The sequence below is a fragment of the Rosa chinensis genome, chromosome 3 (assembly GCF_002994745.2).
Source record: "Rosa chinensis cultivar Old Blush chromosome 3, RchiOBHm-V2, whole genome shotgun sequence".
Classification (NCBI taxonomy): Eukaryota; Viridiplantae; Streptophyta; class Magnoliopsida; order Rosales; family Rosaceae; genus Rosa; species Rosa chinensis.
The window spans coordinates 36,381,096-36,404,274 of NC_037090.1; the positions used below are offsets into that span (position 1 = coordinate 36,381,096).

Below are 23,179 nucleotides of genomic sequence, written 5' to 3' on the forward strand. Positions count from 1 at the left end.
TACAAAAGATACAGTACAGTTTCCTTTCCTGTCCAGCTAAATCGTATTCTGAATTGTTTCACATCAAATTACATCAAAATTGGTCTGAGTATATAGAGTATAGAATACAAGTGATGGTAAGTATATTCAATCTTCAAATAAATGTAAACAAGATACAAATGAATTTCAACATCAATTACTATATCACAGAAACTCTATTCTAACTCAATCCGATGCCAAAAGACAAAAAACCTGGCAGCAACCAAAGATGCAAGATATTTCCATTCAATGATACGAGATAAGAGAGAAGAAAAGAAGCCAACCAACCTCTCACAAGAATCCAAATCAAAGAGTTTGCGTATGAAATCCATCCGAACCTCCAAGCCGGGTGGCAGCAGCAGGACACATTACACGGAGTAAGCTCCGAAAGACAACTCAAAGCTTCTGATGAGATTCAATGAGCAATGCATTTAGCATGATATGAAGCGCGGCTTCATAAACTATCATATCATAGTGCATTCCATCCACCGTACATCTCACCCCACAATTCCAGCTCAAGGACTCAACATCCAACAGCAAAAAGGGTCCATTCGACTTGCGCACAAGATTACTGCTTCGAAGCTGGTCGTCATAGGCAGCCCTCAAGACGTCGGTCATCTTCTCCCTCTTCTCATCCGAATTCAGCATTGAGTTGATCAGAGTGGGCATCCCAATCCAGAAGAGATGCGGCGAAGGCCTGGCCAGCACGGACCCTGTCACCGCTTCTTCATGCTGCTCAGACGACGAGACCAGAGAAGCAGCGTGAGCCCTCAGCGATTGCAGTGAAGCACCGTAATCGGACGCATTAGTGAAATGAAGCATGTGCCACAAACCAGAGCCCATGACCAAGACGTCTGGGTAGTTTCGATTTCGGTTGAAACCGGCAACGAGAGTGGTCAAATTGAGAGCATAAGGGGCCCAGAAGAAGTCCAACCTCATCCCAATCTCATCAACCACAATCTGATAATCACTGTGGCGCTTGAACAGGTCACCGCGGACCTGGTCCATCCGGTCGGAATCGAGAACCAGAGCGAGGAGCGAGACGGCGATGAGCCTGGCCTGGGAGTCGCCGGCGACGACGACCCAAGATCCGTTGAGGAGATCGGCGGCGTCGAATCGGCCGAGCTTCTGGAAGCCGCAGGCGGAGACGGAGGAGGCGTCGTCCCAGGCCCAGGACTTGTGGAAATCGAGGGGGGAATCGGGGGAGGGAGAGACGTCCCAGACGAGGTCGTGGAGGTGGGAGAGGCAGGAGTCGCGGCGGTTCTGGAAGACGACGACGGAGGAGACGGTGGTGACGAAGTCGGTGACGGAAGGGAAGTAAGGGGTGAGGTGGACGCCGATGGCGAGAGTGATGAAGAGGGCGCCGCTGAAGAAGAGCATCTTGTTGCGGCTGAGATGATAACCGGCCATGCCCATCGGAACTAAAACCACAACGCAAGCCGCCAACACTCCCAATTGAACTGCTCCGATCATCTCCTTGCTTCTCTCTCTTAACTCATTTTCGTAAGGTCCAAACGAAAAAATAACACACAAATTGTGTCCCTCTATTATATGACTTTTCTTTACTCAACCCAAATTTGACAAGTAAACAAATAAGGAAAGAGACCAATAATGAGTCTACTTCAAATTAAAGTTTTTGCTTGTTCCATCTCCTAAAATTAAAATTAAAGTTTTTTGCTTGGCAACTGATGAGGAAAAGATTACTCTCGAGATTCAGAGATTTGTGTTTCCTTTGCTGTGTCTAGAACTCTATAGATTACAAACATCATACCATTATGATCGATCAACAATCTAACAACAATAACCGCAACGATCATTTCCATATTTTCAAATAGCGGCATCAGAGCAGTGTTGGATACAAGGGAAATGAAAACAAATTGTCTGTAACCACGTGGTGTGGTGTGTTGGTCGAGCTGCCTAGTCTGGAACCCCCAGGTCTAGAGTTCGAATCTCAGCTCCATCCAGTGGCCAGCAGATTTGAGGGACCTGGGTTAGTTAAAACACCCAATGGTTCGTGCGTCTGCGGTGCAGTGATTAGTCTGGCTATGCTGGGATACACTGTATGGGTGTGTGTGTTGGTTCTATTGTCGTCTTCCACTCAAAAAAAAAAAAAAAAAAAAAAAAAAAAACAAATTGTCTGTGACCAATGTGCATTAAAATTCAATTCAAACAAACACAATTCACAGTGACAACGAGAAGGAGACAAACACAATTCACAGTGACAACGAGAAGGAGATAGAGACTTGATGTACAAGGAAGCAAAACTCGTAACTTTTTATTCTTTACTCAATAGTTTCCAGACTTAGTTTATTATGGTCAATTTTTCCAAATTTGGATAATATAAAGATAGAGAGGCTTAATAATATCAATCATCGCATATGCAAAAGAAAAATCACTTATCTACTCACAACTCACCCATGAGAAAACGTTATATATATATATATATGAATTTTCTCTGGTGCGGAAGTCCGTACCGAATTTTCGGTATGGATTTCCTGTTTTCGACCACTTTCCGGCCACATTTTTACATCTTAACAGTTCAGTTTTTAGGTCCTAGTGTATAGATCATCTCTACAAAATTTCAGCCAATTTGGTGATCGTTAAGGCATCCAAAACTGCATTTTACACGAACGGACAGAATCTGTCGAACCGGAACCGTTCGTATTTATAATGATAAATTGCAGTTTTGGATGCCTTAACGATCACCAAATTGGCTGAAATTTTTACAGAGGTGATCTATACACTAGAACCTAAAAACTGAACGATTAAGATGTAAAAATGTGGCCGGAAAGTGGTCGAAAACAGGAAATCCGTACCGAAAATTCTGTACGGACGTCCGCACCTGAGACGGACTGTATACACACACACACACACACACACACACACGTTAAAAACTGAAAAGCCTGCCATTGCATCTCAAAGTTATATTAAATGGGAAGAAGATAATGCATTAGCTATTGTTACAATTCTTAACCATGTGGAAGTGGATTTGATTCCTCTCTATGAAGGATATAAGACCGCCAAAGAAATCACGGATATATTAAAAATATGGGCCTAAATCCCAAACGTACATTCAATTATTGCTTGAGAAATATAACGACACTCGTATGAATGAAAATTATGATATGGTGGATCATATTGCCAAAATAAAGGTATTAGCAAAGGACTTGTCCAATGCTACCATCCTATTCCTGATCAAATGCAAGTTTCTACACTTCTCAACTGTCTTCCTAAATCAAAGGATCATGTGGTGACTTCCTTGACGGCTTGACCTATGGTTAAAAATAGTTTTTATGAACATTTTGCCTCCTATGTTGGCAATTGAACAAGCAAGAATGGACAAGAGGAAAAAGGAAAATAGTATAGTTTCTACAAGACTAGTAACGAGAAGAATCACAAGTTCAAGGGCAAAAAGCATGGGTGTTAATTAGTTCTATGGAGAAATTGCTCACATTAGAGCGAAATGTCCCAAACGTCAAAAGACCAACGACAAGCCTAAGGAATTAATTTTAACAGTTGTTGAAGCGCTCATAGTGGAATATGAAGAACAATGGTGGGTCGACTCTAAACCTACAAGACATGTTTGCAAGAACAAATCACTTTTCATCAACATCAACGAAAAGGTATGTTAATGCTCAGAATACAGCCATAAGATGTCGGCTTCAATAACGTGGACAAGGGTCCAATCTTCTGATATGCTGTGAGTTCGCAAAGTTCTGCTATCTGTCAAAAGAAATACATGATAGGAGCATAAAATGCAGCGCATTTATAGTTCAAACATTTATACTTTTGCTTGATTTATTCCTTAAAAAGATCAATTTAACTTTGGTATTTTCTTAGGTACTTTGAGAGGCAGATAAGGAGAAAAGAGAGCTATTGTGGGACAATCAAGGCACTTCACATGAAGTAGTGATGCAAAGGATGGAGTCTGATCATTCATTGGTCATAAAACTCAAGAGAAGACGGAGAAAGTTGTCGTGCAAAACAATTGCAAAGAAGCAGAAAACAGAGTATTAGTATCTGCCTTATTTTCTTCTGTATTGGGAAGCTGTTTTGAAGAACCTTCGTGTGGAATTATGAAGAAAGGCCTGGCAATATTTGAAGACCACATGTTCTACTATAACTTTAGGCAAAGAGTTGGTCCAGAATGATAAAGAGGAAGCCAGAGGCTGTGCTCAAAATTGGTACCTCGAGAAGACTGTTTCCATCAGCTGTTCAAGAAGCTTTTTCAAGGACTTTTCTACTGGACTTAAAGGATGAAAATGATCATGAAGTTCTCCTCCCAGATTTGAAGAATGTATGTTGTAGAGCAGTTCAAAATAAAGATTCATCCAGAACGGTGGTGGAAAGCATAAATTATGATGCTGCAAAGATGAGCATAGGATAAGGAAAATCTGAAATTTCTGACAAGTCTTTCTGCGAAGCATTTTCAAGACCATTGTTGGGCCACGTTTCAAGAAGTTTTCTAGAAGGTTTTTGCACGTTTTTGAAGAGTGACATCAGAAGTATTATGTGGCAGAATATCACCCTCGTATCTGCTAGGAACCCTTGTCAAACATGGAGAGGAATATCAATCCTAGTTGAGAAAGGAAAGTGAATTAAAGGCTATTTTTTCTGAAAATATTCTTGGCAGATTTTGGAACGAATTTTATTGGATTTTTGCTGCGTTATACTTATCAAGAGATGGTTAGAAAGACTTAAGAAATGTTCAGAAGATTGTGTGGCAGCTAAGCAAGTGGAGTTGGAGAAGAATAACGAGAACTCAACCCGGTTTTGAGAAAAGCGAGGGGGTTTGTAAACCATAAAAATAGAAGGCTTCTTTGCGTCATTGGCAGACCATATCATATAGATTTCACGCCTCAAAACACCCCTAGCTCTCTGGTTTTCGAAGCTCCATACAAGCATAAGGAAAAGGAGCCGCCAAAGTCACCATCTGCCACCACCGTGAACATCCAACAGCAAGCAACATCCACCGTGCCTCTTCACTCCTTTTTCTGCGCTTTGTCTTCTTGTTTTCAATATGTTACTGTGTGTTTACCTTAGAACAATGAGTAGCTAAATACTTTTGTGATAGGGGCTAGTTTGAAGCCCTAAACTATGGTTCAAGTTTCATAATAAATTTCTATGTTTTAATTACTATGTCAATGAGATTGTTCTTTGGTTCTAGATTAGATGAGTCTTTTATATGTATGTTTTATGATGTTGCAAATATATAGGATATGCATGTAATTGGTGCTAGGTTAAATAGCAATTCACCTAATAGTTTTGTGATTTTAACCGAAGTAGTAAAGCTTCTCGCCAAGGTGTGTACCAAAGATGAGGAATGCAACTAGACACGCTTGTTGTACTAGTTTGTACACTTAGATTGACATCCTTCCATATGTGCTTAATGCTTTAGAACTTGCTAAATGTAGGAGTCGCTTGTGATCTCTATGTTGCATGCTTTTAAAAGGTTCTAATAACGGCGCTTGTTCTTGTTAGAACAGTCTAGGGAAGTAATATAAGGTACTTAGCTTGCTTCTAGCTTTGTAACTTGGTCAATCTCTTTCTCATGACTTAGTAATAAACATAGGAAGAAAAATTAGAACTTGGATTATGTTTAGTGGTGGATAATGAACTCCTAACTACTCATCATCATATTCACAAATTTTACTTTAGATCCATCTTTTGTTCTTACTTTATTTTCAGCAAAATTAATCAACAATTCCCCCCAATTGTGTTTTTCAATTTGTTTCATACTGTAGTTCAACATTCTAGTTTTCTTTGTTTTGTAGTTTACATAAATTGAAGGTGAACCCTTGATCCTTGGCGTAGAACGACCCCACTTTGTTTTGTAGTTTACCTTTATTTTTATGTTTTTGTGTCTTTGTTCTTTTAGTTTTTACATTTAGGTTCAAATTTCTTTTTCTTTGCAGCTTCTTGTTGAACTAACTTGCGTCTCTTTTCTCTCATTGAAGGAAGCTTCACTAGTGCATGCATATAAGGAAAAACCCAAAAGAGGCGGTATTGATATTGTGAGCTCGGTTTGTTTAGTTGATTAATTTAAATGAAAAATTTTCTAAGTGTCTTCTTGTGTTTGTTGAGTTTTCGCGTTTCGGATTTGAATTCCTTTATTCTGAATTTGGGGTGTAACAGTTTGGTATCAGGGCGTAAGGTACGTCTGGCACCATGGTCACCTATTGCACCTCTTTGGCCCAACCGACATCCTCATCGGTTGTTATTAAGGCCAGTACACCTCCTAACATAAAATCCGTCGGACATAAATGGGTCTTTATTAGAAAGTGTGATGAGAAAAATGAGATTATGAGGTACAAATCTCGCCTTGTGGCGTAAGGCTTCTCTCAATGCTCTAGTATCGACTATGAGGAGACATATTCTCCCGTAATGGATGTAATAACGCTCCGCTACCTTATCAGTTTGGTAGTTTTTGAAAAACTGAATATGCAACTTATGGATGTAATTAGCGTATATATGTAGGGGGATCTAGATATGTATATATATATATATGTATATATATATATATGAAGGTCTCTGATGGACTTCAATTACCCAAATCAAGTAGTTCTCAACCACAGAGTGCGTTTTCAATTAGGTTGAGATGTTTACTTTATAAATTGAAACAATATGGACAGATGTGGTATAATCGTCTATGTGTTTACTTGATTGGGAATGGATATGTCAATAATAAATTATGCCCATCTGTTTTCATTATGAAGACAAGTTCTGGGTTTGCTATTGTTGCAGTATATGTAAATGACATGAACTTAATTGGAACTCCAGATGCGTTATAGGAAACCGCAGAGCACCTGAAATCCAAATTTGAGAAAAAAGATCATAGGAAAACAAGGTTCTATCTTGGTTTAGAACTTAAGCACCATGTCGATGGAATATTGACTCATCAATCGACTTGCACACAAAAGATACTTCGATGCTTTAATGAAGATAAAGTTAAGCCTGTTAGCACTCTTGTGATTGTTTAAAGTCTTGATCCTAAAAATGATCCATTTCGTGTTAAAGATGATGATGAAGATGTGCTAGAGGCCGAAGTGCCTTATCTAAGTGCAATAAGTGCATTATTGTACTTAACACAATGAACAACACCAGATATCTTATTCGCGGTGAACTTATTAGTTAGATATAGCTTTACACCAATGTGACGTCATTGCACTGGTATAAAGAATATTTTTCAATATCTAAAGGGTATGATAGATATGAGCTTATTCTATCCCTGCAGGAGAAAGTAAATTCTAATTTGATGGAATCAGACTCAACATATGTTACGCCGTGTACCTAGATTTACTCGTTTGTTGGTCTTTTCGAAGGTAAAAGAGTAAAATTTTCACTTTTTACCTTCATTTCAAACTTTTAAGGGCTCAAAGTTTGACTTTTTCTTTAGTCCATTTTTAGGAGTAATTTTGCCGAATTTTCGGTAGAGCTATTATTGAAGTGGGCCTCATAAGGCCACCTCGGATTTCGAGGTGAAATCTGAAGTGGGTCTTGTCAACTTGGTAGCAGAGCATTAGGTTGTTAGGTCATGAAACTCTCTTTCCTTCTTGTTCCCTTATATACTTGATGGCTCGACTGCAGTGGTTCCCCATCATATACTCTTTAGTGCTGGTGCAATCATCAAGTGTGTGAGGCACGTGTCATTATGTCATTCCATTTAGTTACTTGGCCTTAGTGTTTTCTTAGGTACTATGCCTCGTGGACACTGACCTCGTACTACTAAGAAACATTTGCCAGCTGAAGGAAATGATGATGAACATGTACCTTGGGGTTTGTTAGGTACCATTAAGCATGTGTTTGAGCGATTTGCAAAAGCGCTTCCAAACCTGAGTACAGATTTCAGTGTAGAGGGTGCCAGATGCCATGGGGCCTACAACCCTCTTGCATAGACCCTAACTAGGGCCACAAATCTCCAAAGGTTGTTAGCGAGATAGAATCCTGGCCTCACATCTCATAGCAGCCTCAACAACCAATCTAAACTCTATGCAGTCGTTAGGTGCCAACTAATCTTTTTGAAGTTCCTCAATAAATCTCTGAGCCTTGATTCTCTAAGACGCTACCAGCTTAGGTGCGTGACGGGATAGAGTAACAAAACACAAATTGCAGTTAATCTTCGGATGGCATCTGGCAATGCATCTAGTGGTACATCCAGTAGTTGTACTCATGCTAGTGCAGCAGGCAGATTCAACGCTAGGCAAGGTAAGGGCCAGCGTGGACGCCCAGCAGCTCAGACTAGACTTTAGGCTATACTTCACCAAGAGAGTCATCCATCATTAGAGGAATACTATATATTATCCAATTACGTGCAACAAGTTTTATCTTGTCTAAGCCAAATATGATATTTCTATTCTATCTTGGGTAGACTTGCATTTCTCGTCATCACCCCATCATCATCTCTTTCATAAAATTAGTGTGTTTTTTCTTATTCGATAAATATACTCAACAAGATGTATACCCCCATCTCTATAGTTGACAAGTACGAAATTTCGAGGGCAAAATTTTTACTGGTCATATAGAGGGTAAATGACTAAACTCTTCAATTTTTACCTTCATTACGAACTTTTAGGGGCTCTAAGTTTGACTTTTTCTTTAGTCCATTTAGAAGTAATTTTGCCGAATTTTCAATAGAATTATTCCTAAAGTGGGTCCCACAGGACCACCTCAAATTTCAGGGTGAAATCTGAGGCTGATCCTATCAACATATCAAGGAACCGTAGACGCCACTACCACTGCCTCCCTCCGTCAAAATCTGAGTGATGTTATGATGGGTTTTGCTGATGCCGGGTCTCTCTCTGACCCACACAAAGGTCGTTCCTAAACTGGCTATGTGCTTACCATGGGAAACACCACAATATCCTGGAGGTCTACTAACTAGACTCTTGTCGCTACATCATCAAATCATACAGAGATTATTGCTATTCACGCAATAGTTTATGAATGTATATAGCTTAGGTCCATAATTACGCATATTCGAAGTTCATGTGGTCTGAAGTCAACCACAGATGGACCTATGGCAGTTTTGAGGATAATGCCGCTTGCATTGAACAAATGAAGCAATGTTTCATCAAGGGCAACAACACCAAGCATATATGGCATAAGTTCTTCTAAAATCAACAACAACAATCTCTCCTCAAAATCGAAGTGAATCAAGTCCTATCTGAGGATATGTGGCAGAATCATTGCCTTATTAAATTCACATTTGAGAAACATGTGGGTAGCATTGGTCTACATAAATTATTTGAACTCCCATGATTGTAGCAATCAAGGGAAGGCGTTAGCATCAGGGGGAGGTCTGATGCTAGTGTAATGTTCTTGAAATGTGAAGAGCTAGCATGTTTTTGTTTTTTTGTTTTAACCTTCAACCGAGGTTATTTTTGTCTCACTAGGTTTTTGTTACTCGACAAGGTTTTTAATAAGAAAACTTGAGAAGCATCAACGATGTTACATGACGTCATGTTTGGATAGCACAAGGAGGAGTGTTGCAGGAAATCTAATATTTATGTGCCTAGTCCAAACGACGTTAATTAGCCTAATTGTAATAGAATTAGTATATTCTAGTAGATATCCTATATGAATAGGATATATTCTTTTCTTATATATACTTTAAGAATATTGTATTTGTAATCTTTTATATATAGCAGCCCTTATTATCAATGAAATTAATACATCTCTACATTCTCCCAAATTCTTATTCTCTACAACATTTGAGTCGTTATGGGAATAAATGGTACTTTAGCATTGAAAACCTTTTATGTAGTTGAGTTTACTCTATGGGGAATCTAGGATTTATGATCAGCCTACAAGTGCACAAATAGGGGAAAGTATGCCCCTTCAACGAAGAGCGTTGATAAAATAATCTCATCGGGTTTCGGGTCTGGAGACCATAAGTAGAATGAGACAACTAACAATAGAGGATGATCCATTTAAGGGTGGTGAAGAGTATGAGAAGAAAGTCGAGTTGACATTACACTCATGCATTTTTTGTATATTGTATTGTTTTGAAGTTGTTTGTAGTTTACTAAGTTTAAGCTAAGGATTGTTAGCCCTAATGAGTGTTACCTCACCCCTTCATCAAACTCTTGCATGTGCGGGACCAGACGTGTACAATAGCCAATAAGCGGAATTTTATAATGTAAATTAGGGCTTTCAAGTTTTCTTTTCATAAATAAAAGCTTGAATAAAGAACATACATTTTGAAAAAAGATGTTGTTCTAGAGAGTTTTGTGTAAATAAATGCTTCAAGCATATGTGCTTCAAGCTCCTTTTAAAGGCTTGTAATCTAAATAAAGGTACAAGGGTTGTTGTTTGTAATGTCGTGTTATAATATCTGTCTTATGTTAATTATGGATGTTAAATTGTCTATATCTAGAAAGTTTACCCGCGTGATGCCGTAGGCTAAAGTTATTACGTTAATATTGTTTCGCCCTAGATCTAGAAGATGCATTTTGTATGCATCATATGTACAAACAAAAAAATTGTTAGCCTGATTTTGTTACAAAATACTGCAATGTAGGGAGCAAAAAAGATGTTCATGGCTTGATTCGCTACTAATTGATATTGCTTAAAAGTATAAGGGCTAAATACTAGTTAGTACCCTGTGGTTTAGGTCCAAAATCAATTCAATCCCTGGACTTCTAATTTCATCAAAAACACCCCTGCACTTTCAATTTTGATCTAATAGGTCCAATTCCTTAATATTTTGTTATGGGTTCAAGTTATAGTTGGATTATTTGTTGAAAAACTATTTATTTTTATTAGTAGGACTCACTCCTAAATTGACTATGCATACCACCTCGACACCACATCATAAAACATACGCCATATATGAGCCACATTATCAAGTTAAATAACTCAATTGTCGGAAAACTAACAAATTGGACCTATTAGATCAAAATTGAAAGTGGGGTGTTTTTGATGAAATTAGAAATTCAGGGACTGAATAGATTTTGGACCTAAACCACAGGGTAGTAATTTGTATTTAGCCCAAAGTATAAAAACCATTAGCTTTTCAAAAAATGGTTTATGTCATTGCAGTTCAAAGAATGTCATGTAGTCAGCGGAAAGTAGATGACTGGCTTCACTGATCTTCTGTTGGCAGTCTTCAAAAGGAGTTGCAGTTTCTAATCCTTCTTGGCATGTGTGCTCTTGCCTTCTTCTTGTGTACTTGTATTTTGAAGCATTTAAGAGTGGATGGCATGATTTGATCATGTGTGCTGTCGTCGTGAAATGAACTTTCTGCTATAGATGCAACAAAAATCTGATCATTCTTTATTTCTCGCATATTCCATAAGGTCCTGATCCATCATTGATAGTTTGATCAATTTTAGCTCCGATGAATGTAAACACAAACATAGAATTTATGTGACACAAACTAAGTATAGCAAGTTAATCTATGTGTATAATAAATACTATTAAAAGTAAAAAATATTAATGTTAGTGACATACCACATTTGCTTCTTTGCTATGATGCTTGTCCAATATTATTTCCGTGTGAAGCAACTTTCTCGACTCCTAGATTATTGGACGTGCTTGCACCACAGTTGAAATTTATAGCAGATGTACATCTTTTCCGTTTGTGTTTACAACTTTGTTCTGAATTATGAAGGTTAGATTGCACACAATCATAATTATCAACACTTTTATCTGCTTGCAACTGTAAACTTTCTTCTCCTTGTCCTCTGTTTAGGCATCAGAACTACAAACAAAAGAAGGAAACAAAAATTATTCAATCTTAAAAGACCGAATTTGAAACTTGAGGGAAAAAAAAAGAAGGAAAAACGTAAAATGAATCATTTCTTGTATATATAAATTGTAGTGAACTGAGTTAACTACAATACAATAGCAATTCAAAAAACACATTTTATTACTGCAATTTTCATTATAATATAGCAAATTCCAGTTTGCAGAACTAATGAAAATTGAGCCGAAAACTTTTAATTCACATTACCAGTTTTTAATAACCTGTTCTTGCCATGATTTGATCATGTGTGCTGTCGTCGTGAAATGAACTTTCTGCTAGATGTAAAAAAGTCTGATCATTCTTTATTTCTCGCATATTCCCCTCACTTGATAAACTTTCACTATAACTTACAGAACGACATAAATCTGGTGAGCTATGATCACCTTCTAAGAGCCTTTTTTTTTTTGGTCATCCTCAGTTTAGGTGCCATAACTGTATTTCAAAAGCGAAGCTCAAATTAAATTGGAAAACATCAGAACATATTCTTCTTAAAAAAGGAATCAAGAAGAGCAGATCAGTTATATACAGATATAAATATGTAGTAAAGCCACTTACTTGCTAATTTAATTGAATGAACAGTAGCAGTAGCAGAAGTGAGAAAGTATGCTCCTTTTTTGCTGTTCACCGATGATTGCTGAGGAAAACCATAGTCACGCATATATAGTGAAGTTTAACATTTATCTGAACTAAAAAATTTGAAAAGTACTTAGATCATGCAGTGGCCATATAACATTACTCTTTAAATCTTTAAGGTTACTTTGGATTTCTTAAGAAAAAGACAATGGATGTATAGCTTTCCAATAAAACTTTCTTCATTTAGGGTTTACTGCTAAGTTTAAAACATAGGGTTGAGAAGAACTTCAACTATCCATCAATTGACTGCTACAAATATTCTAAAGAGCGATAATCAGCCTTTCATTGCAGCTTTAGGCCAAAACACAGTCCAAAACTTTAGCCTCTTTCATCCTAACTTGAGGGTTAATAAGCTGAACCAAGCTTCTACACACACTTATCACATAGAAGAACCTAGAATTGATCTTATCCTAAAATTTCACAAAACTTAACTCTTAAGAAGCAGCCCAAATGTGTGTTTAAATTGAATTTGAAGTGTGTAGTTGAATAATTGAAACATAAGTCTCTACACTGAATATTCAGGGATGTGTATTTAATAACTCACTATGATCACATATAACAACTCACCCAAATCCTAATTCTCTCAAACACCAAAAAAGCTTCTTCCTTTAGAAGATTAAAGATATAATATCATTATTAAATTCAATAACCAAATGTAACTAATCCACATTATTTGAAAATACACACCTAAATCTGAAATCGTTAGAGAATCTGACATCACATAGTTCCTCAAATCTGCAGAACGAAAAAGAGGTGTTCAGAAACAATTGCTTTTTCACTGATAACTGATATTGACACTGCCAAAACTGCATGGAAAGTTTTGGAAAGACAGCGCAAGGTACTGAGGATATACATGGATACAGTTCTGGAAAAGTAATTTATGTTCTGTCCAGCATATTTGATTATTTCTATAAACACCGCTAGTTATTTACTAAAGTTTAATTGGCAAATTATTGAGACTACAAAGTTACAGTTATTAAGTGTATCATTGACACATACCAATTGCTTCAATTCTTATACAGACACCAATCAATGAAAGCAACTGATGCATAAAAAAGGAACTGAGACAGCACATACCTCAACTTCTCGGATAATAAAGAGCACATACCTGAATAAGTATAAGAAATTGAGACAGGAGATAGCACAAAGCAACAAACAGAGGAACAACAGCAAGATAATGAAGCCTACACTTTTTTGCATGAAATCTGTAAAGTCTACAGAAAACAACAATAAACTCCTGAAATTAATCACACAGTTATGTATTCCATCACAACACCTATTTCTGAAATATGTTTACACAAGTTAAAATTTAATCAAAATCAAAAGCACCCAATTGCATGATATAAAACTTTTATCAATAGATTACCAAGCCTCTAAATCCTACCAAGTATCTAATCTCCAGACATAGCTTTTCATGAAATAAAAAAAATGCATATATGCAGCACACATCAAATACATAAGACCACCTCATACCAAAAGAACTTCTGCAAATAAAGATTACAAATTAGCCTCAATCTAAATGGGAAACAGATTCCAACTTCGCAGTGGCTAATCTAACCATTATCATACATTTACCATATAACAAAAATTGATAGCAAAAAAAAATTGATAAACAATATACATAAGAGCTTGCAACTCAAAAAGAAAAATATCAAATAACGAAAATAACATGTTTCTTTTGAGCTTCTGGGTGTGTGAAGGTACGGCTGCCAAACATATAGAAAAGCCAAAAATCACTGATTTCTAATGGATATAATATATACAATTAGTCAAACTATATACTGCACATAATTGCATGCAAGTGATATTTCAGATACTCTCATTACCATTAATGCAATATCCTTTCAGAGCAACCAAATGCCTATGCCAAACTATAGTGAGGACTGCAATTTCTGCTTGAAACTCATTCAACCCAATGGTACCCACTACCACAGATTCCATCCTTTTAACCGCGATTTTGGTCCCATTATGCAATTCACCTTTATAAACAACTCCAAATCGTCCTCTACTTAATATATAATTCTCACTATCAAGTGCCACAAACCATTTGATACACTATAATACCAGAAATTCCACTTAAGAAAAAAAACAATAATATGCTAAATAATGTTCATAAGTAAATCAAAAAAAAAAAAAAAGTTATTGAAATTGATGAGCAGCTAATCAGATTCCAAAATTGGAAAGTATCATAGATGCAGAAAAAATTACCAAAAGCCAGCCATTATACATTACCAAGCAACATATGCTTTCACTCTTTAACTTGTAGTCATGTTGTAGTATTCATATCATCAATAAAAGTGGACATTGTTGATTACCCGGATTTAATCGATTCCCAAAGCCAGCCTTGAGTTGATATATATGTCTTATGAATTCTGCTTCCTACGAACAAAAATAAGAAAAAGCTTAAAACTTTTCCATCGTAGCTCACAGAAAAGAGTAATGACTAAACTCTAACACTCATTAAACTGCAAAAATGGTCAAGCATGCATACCTTTAATAAGGATGTGGCTTAAATTGCAATGAAACAATAGCTTATTCGATATTTGACGACCCAAATCAAACAAAGCAATAGGGCACCTGCCACAAATATAAAACGAAAAGGGCATCACTTTCTTGAACCCATAAACACACATTTCACTTCACCATCATCATCAAGTAATTGCACCTAATGGTTGGAAAAGTGCCTACAGATTGATCAGTAGAGCATGTAAAATAACACATTATTACACAGTATCCAAACCCAGAAGCTAAGAACACGAAGGCTACCTCAACAAATAAAGAACAAATTCAACAAAAATTACATGCAACTAAAGACCAAAAAAGAAAAATTCACCGATTTCTATAAACTCTCCAAGGCGTTCTACTGGCCGAGAAATGGTATTATGGTATGGTTCCTGGTATTCAAATCAGGCACTCAACCACCAGAGAACAAAACATGTCTTGAGTACAATCAAAGACCCAAACTTGTGCAAATTTGTTGAAACAAATCAGATGGTTAAGTCTTACCTTTGAAGTTATTGAATGAGAGTGGACTCCCCGAGATGCGAATTGAGCCGGTCACCTAAGACATCGCTTACCATCCACCACCTTCCCCTGGGCCGCCTGCGATGGTGGACTGAATATTCTGTTTTGCGCTGATCCTTTAATTTTCCTCCTGGACTACAATGGTATTGAATCTTTTTATGTATTTGGCTTTTGGGTTTTGAAGTGAAATAGCCCGAAGGAGTAGGATTTGATTCTGATGACGAAAGATGCTTGATGAAAACAAAGGGGATTAGGCAAGGAGAGAGAGGAAACGAAAAACAGAAAAAATAGAATAGAATACAACTCTCGGCATGCAAGCAAAGAATAGAATGCAGTGGCAAACCAACACTACTTGGTGCGACAGGTTGCGGACACGACTCCGCAGATCGACAGGTGGCAGGAGCAATAGAGTAAAATACGGGTCAAAAGCGGAAGCACACTGTTACTAAGGGAGTTACTGTTCATAAGCTACAGTACTCCTACTTTGTTTTAGTATATAGTAAATTAGATTGTGATTCACTCCTTAAAACGAGGTTAAACCTTTACTCAAATTGTGGTGTGACAACATCGGTAAGTACTGCAGTATGGGCCAAACATTTTATATATTATATGAATATAGTTTTACTTAAAAAGGCTATTGAAGTGTTTTGTGATAACAAGTCTACCATCTTTATGATTAAAAGTGGAGCAAATAGTTCAAAAAAAAAACACATTGATGTAAAATATAATTATATACACGATATAGTGGAAAGATGCGAAGTGACTACGTACCCTCTGAACTGATGGTGGTTGATTCTATGACGAAATATCAACTCTGAAAAAATTCAGAAAGCATGTTGGTAGAATGGGTTTAAAATCATCTTGATTTGCTTAAACAGGCTAGTAAGTACCCTTTAGTGTTTTAGGGATGCCTAAAAGTGACAATTGATACAACTCTATTTGATTAAAATTGGTCTGAAATAAGATAGAGGCCATTAACTAAGAAATGAAATTATAACAAATCTTCTTTTCTGTAAAATCCGCTTTAAGGCAACAAGAATGAATTTTATAATATTTGGGTTAGTGCGGAGTATTAAGTCATCATTGATATTAGGTGTCGATGATTGCATTCCTAATATATGAAATGTTTCCAACTTATTAAGTGAGATAATTAAGTTGTGGTCAAATGGAAAATGATACAAATAAAACGCCCACACGTAGTAAATGAAATCATTATTTGACGGTTGAAAAGTCTAGAGTAATCAGGTTTATGATACTAGCTCAGAATAGATATTCAAATAAATCAATTAAAATAGATAGTTAAGAGTGATTGTGATTAACTAAGTAACACTTAGTAAAAACATCCAGATGCTGGAAGCCATTGGAAACTTGAATTATCATGATCAAGTGGGAGATGTTGGAATATGATCATGTGATTAAATGACTTTATAATGAGTATAATTTGTGTGAGGAGATGTACCATAAATTTGTGCATCAAGACGTGCTTGAACAAAGAAATTTTCGTATTCTGTAAGGGTACAATTATATGGAACTGAAGGGGTGCATATATAGTGAAAAAGCATAACTAATGATTAATAGTTATATATGTTTACTCAAGAGGCACTATGGTTGAGATCTATAAAAAGAACCTGAATCTCCTTCATTGTCATTCATTCAATAAGAGATTTGTGTTTCCTTTATTGTATCTAGATCACAGACACCATACCATTATAATCAACAGACTAATGACAATAATCACGAGTCTTTTCATATTTTCCAACAAAAAAAACTATATAGAACGTGCAACCACATTATAACATGGAGAGATTAACGAAATTTTAATAAGACACATAAATATGGCTAGATGCCAGTTTGTGTGCGATTTTGACCATACATATTATCATCCGGACGGCCCAAAATCTGGCATAAAAAATGAAGCAAATATAAAATGCATGTTGGATGGGGTCATCATATACTGGGACGTATGTAATTCATGCATATTCGCAGTCGGGTAGCTTAGTTTGGATTTTGGATTAAGGAAAGCGAAAAGAACAATGCTGAATATTAGAAAACGAAAAGATTTTCAAAGGAAGAAGATGAAGAAAAGAATGGTGGGGCGGGAGGGAGAAACATGTGAAAAGGACAGTCTTGAGTTAGAACGCCGCCGAAATTCGTTTCCGCAGTTTCTCGTCAACAAAGATACTTTGTCTAAGGTAATGCCTCCAATAAGATACCACCACGTGGAGCAGAGGTTCCAAGAAAGGACAAGAATGAAGCATGGGATCATTGGATCAGACTCAGAGGGAGGGAGGGAGGGAGGGGGGGGAGAGAGAGAGAGTAATTTCTAAAGCTTCTGAAGAACGATGGAAGGAATCCTGAAGATGTTGATTGGTTGAGGGAAAGAAGAACAAATGTGTAAAGTTAAAGTTAGAAATAATATCAGGTGGTAGGGGTAGTGTATCTTTATTGCCTTTTAATTAATTTCTTTGTTTAATGGTTGCGCGCCTTTTTGTTCTCTTCTTAACAAAACCCCAAGCAACCCCCACATTCCAAACCTCTCTTTCTCTCATTTCACACATTCTGTAGCTCTCTCTCTCTTTCAGTTCTCTAGCTTTGGGTCTTCTTCTTCTTCTTCTTGGCCTAGCTAAGGTCTGTTTCCTTTGTGTGCATCGATTACTCGTACGTATATACATGCATGTTAGGTGTTTGTTAAGTCCTCTTCTGAAATAAGAGTTTTGTGCTAATTTGAATGTGTTGTGGTGCAGTTGATCATCCTAGCTAGCCGGGTTATTTGTCCCATTTTATTAAGGACGAATAAGAAGAAGAATAAGAGGAGTCTCGTTAGAGAAAGTTGATCAACTTGAGTAACTGAGGTAAATATACTACATACATATGGCTCCTGTTTCATTGCCTCCTGGTTTTCGGTTCCACCCCACAGACGAAGAACTTGTGGCTTATTACCTCAAGAGAAAAATCAACGGCCGAAAGATCGAATTAGAGGTCATCCCTGAAGTTGATCTCTACAAGTGTGAGCCTTGGGACTTACCAGGTATTACTACTATCACCTTATCTTAATAGCCTCTTAAGTGCTCCTTTTTGTTCAACTATGCTCTCTGATTGGGAATTAAACAGTAGTGATTTCATTAACTTCCTTAATTGTTACGTAGTCATACCCGTTAAGCTTTTCAAGTGTATGATTTACATAACTTTAGGCTTTTAATTGTTAGTCTCAGTATACTGTTAATTAGTTAATTTATCTATGTATGATAGAACAAAAAGTAATTCAAACACACCGACCGATGGTCCCTTCATCTTTTAGGGTTCCTGTTGTGAATACCAAGTCTTATATATAGTGAGACAACGTGTAATGGAATGGAAGACCCAAGTCAAAAAGCAATGTCTAAGCTAAGTAGCTAGCATCCAAAAAGAAAAGGAATGCTTTGTGTGTGCGAGAGGTCTGAGTTCCAACCCAACAATGCTTTCCATGCACTTCACTTCGTCCGTACCCTTTCGATTATATTACTATAACACATTTTTAATTATATATACAATACTTGACATGTACCCAAAAGTGATTCTTCGTTAGGGAGACTTGAGGAGAAATAATCACAGTTTAAGTATTATTAGTTTCATATCTTCAATTATTGGTTTTCATATATCTTATGCAATTATGGGATTTCTAGAATGACCTTGTGTTATTGATAACTTTTCTTGTTATATTTGAACTCAATTACTGATGACTGATTTGTTACAAGCATACAACATGCTTCATTGACTTCGTTAGACGTTTAACCAAAATGAAAATATTTATACAGGAAAGTCATTACTACCTAGCAAAGATCTGGAGTGGTATTTCTTCAGTCCTCGAGATCGAAAGTATCCTAATGGATCGAGGACCAATCGTGCAACTAAGGCCGGATATTGGAAGGCAACCGGAAAGGACCGCAAAGTAAACTCACAGACACGGGCTGTAGGCATGAAGAAAACCCTAGTTTATTACAGAGGAAGAGCACCCCATGGCATACGAACTGATTGGGTTATGCATGAATATCGTCTCGACGAGAGGGAGTGTGAAACTGCACAAGGCTTGCAGGTTCAGGTTTTTTTCTAATTTCTTTCTCCTTCAAGGTTCATTTATCAAATCAGTAAACGTTAATGGTGATATATAAGAAACTAATTCCTGAATCTCTTACTTATATATCTGCAGGATGCATATGCGCTTTGCCGTATTTTTAAGAAGACTGCAACTGGGCCAAAGATAGGAGAGCATTATGGTAGCACAAGTAGTACTACTAATTATCAACTTGCCAGTGACCACCATTCGTCTAGCGTTGAGCTATACTCTGATTCAAGAGGTGATCAAGATTTTGAGAGCTCCCGCTACAATAATCAGATGGCAATGAATACTCCATGCTCTTCAAACATGGTTCATACATCCTCTTCGTCTTCTTTTGATCATATGGGTAGAAAGAGAGATGGAAAATGGACCCAGTTCTTATCGAAGGACGCATTTAATAGCTTTTCCTCATTTCCCAATCAGGGAGCCATTTCTTACCCTACATCTAAGGTATTAATTATCACCCTCAATCTTCTCTTATCGTATCATCTTCGATTAATTCTCTATCCCACACATACTAGTCTGGTAGGTAACATAACCATAACACATCAGATATCATGCATATAAGAAAAACTCACTATTTTATTGGTTTGCAGGTTGATATAGCATTGGAGTGTGCAAGGCTGCAGCATCGGCTCACACTTCCTCCGTTAGAAGTGGAGGATTTCCCTCATGTTGGGTTTACCGACTTCAAAACCCTGCAATATTCAGATCCTGGACTTGAGGGCACAGGTACAGAAACTGATGCGTTGCAAGAAATTCTCTCAGTTGCGCATGTTTCTCAAGAAATGATAAATCAGTCCAGTAATTTTGCGGATCAAACATGGGGTTCTGCAAACTATGCTCCAGGAGCCAATGATTTCAGCTTTATGGTTGACAGAGATGCTCACTATAATCAGATTACAACTCATCATGACATGAATCCTATGAGATATGTGGACAAGCCGTGGGAAAATTCATATATTAGATCAATTGAAATTGGAGATTTGGAGGATGATGATTTCAGGACAGACAATACAACGGAGAATCTGAGGTGGATAGGAATGTCAGACAAAGATTTGGAGAAGGTACGTATCACAAGTCATCATACTTAATCTGCATGCATTATAAAACCAGCTCAATTAATGAAATTGCATTATGTGTATGTTTCTACATTATCTACTTATCTAGAAGGAATACTAATAATATACATTACTTCTTTAATATTTGATAGAGTTTCACAGAAGAACACAAGATAGTTCCAATCGAAAACATTGCAAGCTTTCGGAGGGAAGAGCAAGGGCATGAGGTTCAAGGTAATAATATATATGAGAGCTTTGCTTCTTATATATTTATCATGTTATGCATTACTTTTGTGGGGAAGTCTTCCCAGTTCCCATCAACTATTTTTTATATGGGTGGTTTTAGTTGGACATCCAACTTTACTATTTGCACCCCATGCTTCGTATACCTCTAATTTACTTTTTAGAATACTTGAAAAACTAAGTAGACCTCCTTATTTTTACCAAAACACCCTTGAACATGAAATACAATAATCTATTACTCTACTTTTTATCTCTATCTTCAACCATTAGAAGAAGAATGAATCAAAATTACATGATATTGCTCTCTTATGAGTATGTCTGTCCACCAAAATTAATCAGAAAGCTGGTTCTCGATCTTGATATATTGTTGGAAACCTTTGAATTTGCTAAAAGAATGATTTTAAGGGTTTTGGTTGGAAGATCGAGTAATAACTATATCATAATATTCATTTAATTTAGTTTAAGAAAATTTCAAATCCAATTGTTTTTAATGTACTTTTGCATTAAATGATGAGCCATGTATATAAATTATTATTTTTACTTAATTGTTTTAGGTAAATTATAAAACTATATAGGCAATATAAGGAAATTTTGGGGAAAAATAATAATTTAATTGAATGTTATATTTGGTTGGAGGACGTAAGAAGAGTGTTTATTTATTTATTTTTCTATTTTTCTCTCTTTGTCCTTATTTGTCTTTTCATATAACTTGACAAAGTCTATTAATAATTGAAAAAAGTTGGAGGTCCAGATATCAAATTTGGAGGTTCAACTAGAACCACCCTTTTTACATAATAATGTGGTTTTAAAATGTGGAATATTTAAATTTTTTCCATTTTATTTCGGATTTCAGTAATTAAGAATCATATTTGCAGGAGATCAAACTGAACATCATAGTGGCATGATTAAGGAATTCAATGACAGTGAGACAAATGATTTCTCACTTGGATTCATCAATGATGACCCAGATGAGAACTTCCTCCATGATGGAAACATAGAAGCAGATTATTCGCCTTCCCCAAGTTTTGAAGTCATTGAGGAAATTCAAGTTAATCATGGAATGTTTGTTTCAACCCGTCAAGTGGCTAAGACATTTTTTCACCAGATAATGCCTTCAGAAACAGTTAAGGTCCATCTAAACCCAGTGTTGGTCCACTCCTACTTGGACGAGAAAGTTGATGATGCGCAAGAAAATCCCAAGAACATTAAAGGTTCTTTCTTCGAAATGTTCAAAGAATTCGTGATGGAAAAGTTTGTGGAAGTTACAAGATCAACGAATCCATGGAGGAAAATGGCAAGTGCCATGGTTTGTGCTGTTACACTGTTGTTGATGCACACCATTTATGTTGGGGATCGTATCGAAGATGAGAAATTGATGGATACCTTCAGTACTACAACCACAACCACTGCTATTGTGATGGAAGGAAAAGGTACCTCTAACATTATCAGCAACAAGAAAAAGGTTTGCTTGGTGAATATAAGAGGTGGGAGTAGTTGTAGCTTGTTTCTGAAGAAGATAGGGATTTTCCTCACTGTGTCTTTGGCTGTTTGTACCATGTGGGCTAACCACAATATAATTACATCTTGAATTCCTTATTTTATTTTGGTTCTAACAATAGTTGCTTGGGAGGGGGGATAATTCAGCCTAACCGTACCCTAACCTAACTTTAAGTTGTTTAAATACCTCTTGATATGTAAGTGTATTTACGGTTGACAAAACTTGTTGTAATATTTGATTTGATGATCTATATGTAGTGGTGGAACTTAATTTCTTTATTTTGTTGTGGAAATGAAGTCGTCTTTGAGTGTTTTAATATAATTTATTATTTACAAATATTTTTAGCAAATTTTTTAACTCTATTAATCAATGCATTTGCTAAAAACATTTGTAAAAGCTGTTATAGTGAAGAACAAAAAACCCTAAAGGCTGTTTTCAGATTTTGCCAGTTGTGAAACTCACTATTGCGTAGTCTTTTACATCGGTATGCCACTACAATTCATTGGGAAGCATTGTGGTTCTTGACTTCTATTTGATCGAGTAGCTAGCCAGTGCGGTTCTGCCGGTTTTGGAGAATCGAAACGAAGGCTCGCTATTGCAGATTTGCAGTGATCATGCATAGAACAGATTGAAACCTCCTTTGCAATGACTTTAACCTACCAGCTAAGGGAGGCAAAAGGGATTACGCTCATAAATGTGGACGATGAAACCAATATATATATATATATATGAGAGAGAGAGAGAGAGAGAGAGGTTTTAGTGTTAGGTAGTCGTCAGAGACTCAGAGGTCTTTTAAGACGTTGGCCCTGTGACATTTGTTAGAGTTTGAATAGAAATCGGTTTCTATTGAGGAGGATTAG

General features: G+C 36.7%; 2 protein-coding genes across 4 annotated transcripts; one reads left to right on the forward strand and one right to left on the reverse strand.

The window, feature by feature from the left end:
* On the reverse strand, positions 1 to 17,996 carry LOC112193393. Its single transcript, XM_024333537.2, has 2 exons — positions 17,987 to 17,996; positions 1 to 1,507 (listed from the first exon to the last, which is right to left on the reverse strand). The coding sequence occupies exon 2, from the start codon at positions 1,489 to 1,491 to the stop codon at positions 415 to 417; it is 1,077 nt and encodes a 358-aa protein (XP_024189305.1). The 5' UTR covers positions 1,492 to 1,507; positions 17,987 to 17,996; the 3' UTR covers positions 1 to 414.
* LOC112193379 (NAC domain-containing protein 86) lies at positions 17,982 to 22,417 on the forward strand. Of its 3 annotated transcripts, none has more exons than XM_024333512.2 (7): positions 17,982 to 18,079; positions 18,166 to 18,449; positions 19,216 to 19,499; positions 19,608 to 19,967; positions 20,114 to 20,584; positions 20,731 to 20,812; positions 21,697 to 22,417. In XM_024333512.2, exons 2-7 carry the CDS (start codon positions 18,293 to 18,295, stop codon positions 22,407 to 22,409), a joined length of 2,067 nt encoding a protein of 688 aa, XP_024189280.1. In that variant the 5' UTR covers positions 17,982 to 18,079; positions 18,166 to 18,292; the 3' UTR covers positions 22,410 to 22,417. The 3 variants fall into 3 exon arrangements, with proteins under 3 accessions (XP_024189280.1, XP_024189279.1, XP_024189281.1); XM_024333511.2 differs by having other exon boundaries at positions 17,988 to 18,049; XM_024333513.2 differs by having other exon boundaries at positions 17,988 to 18,049; positions 19,216 to 19,493.
* The last annotated feature ends 762 nt before the right edge of the window (positions 22,418 to 23,179 follow it).

Bases quoted from the DNA above. Each gene is read 5' to 3' on its own strand.
- LOC112193379 (XM_024333512.2), top strand. From the start codon at position 18,293: ATGGCTCCTGTTTCATTGCCTCCTGGTTTTCGGTTCCACCCCACAGAC. The intron at 19,500-19,607 runs GTTTTTTTCTAA...ATATATCTGCAG, and splicing joins CACAAGGCTTGCAGGTTCAG to GATGCATATGCGCTTTGCCG. The intron at 20,813-21,696 runs GTAATAATATAT...TCATATTTGCAG, and splicing joins GCAAGGGCATGAGGTTCAAG to GAGATCAAACTGAACATCAT.
- LOC112193393 (XM_024333537.2), bottom strand. From the start codon at position 1,491: ATGATCGGAGCAGTTCAATTGGGAGTGTTGGCGGCTTGCGTTGTGGTT.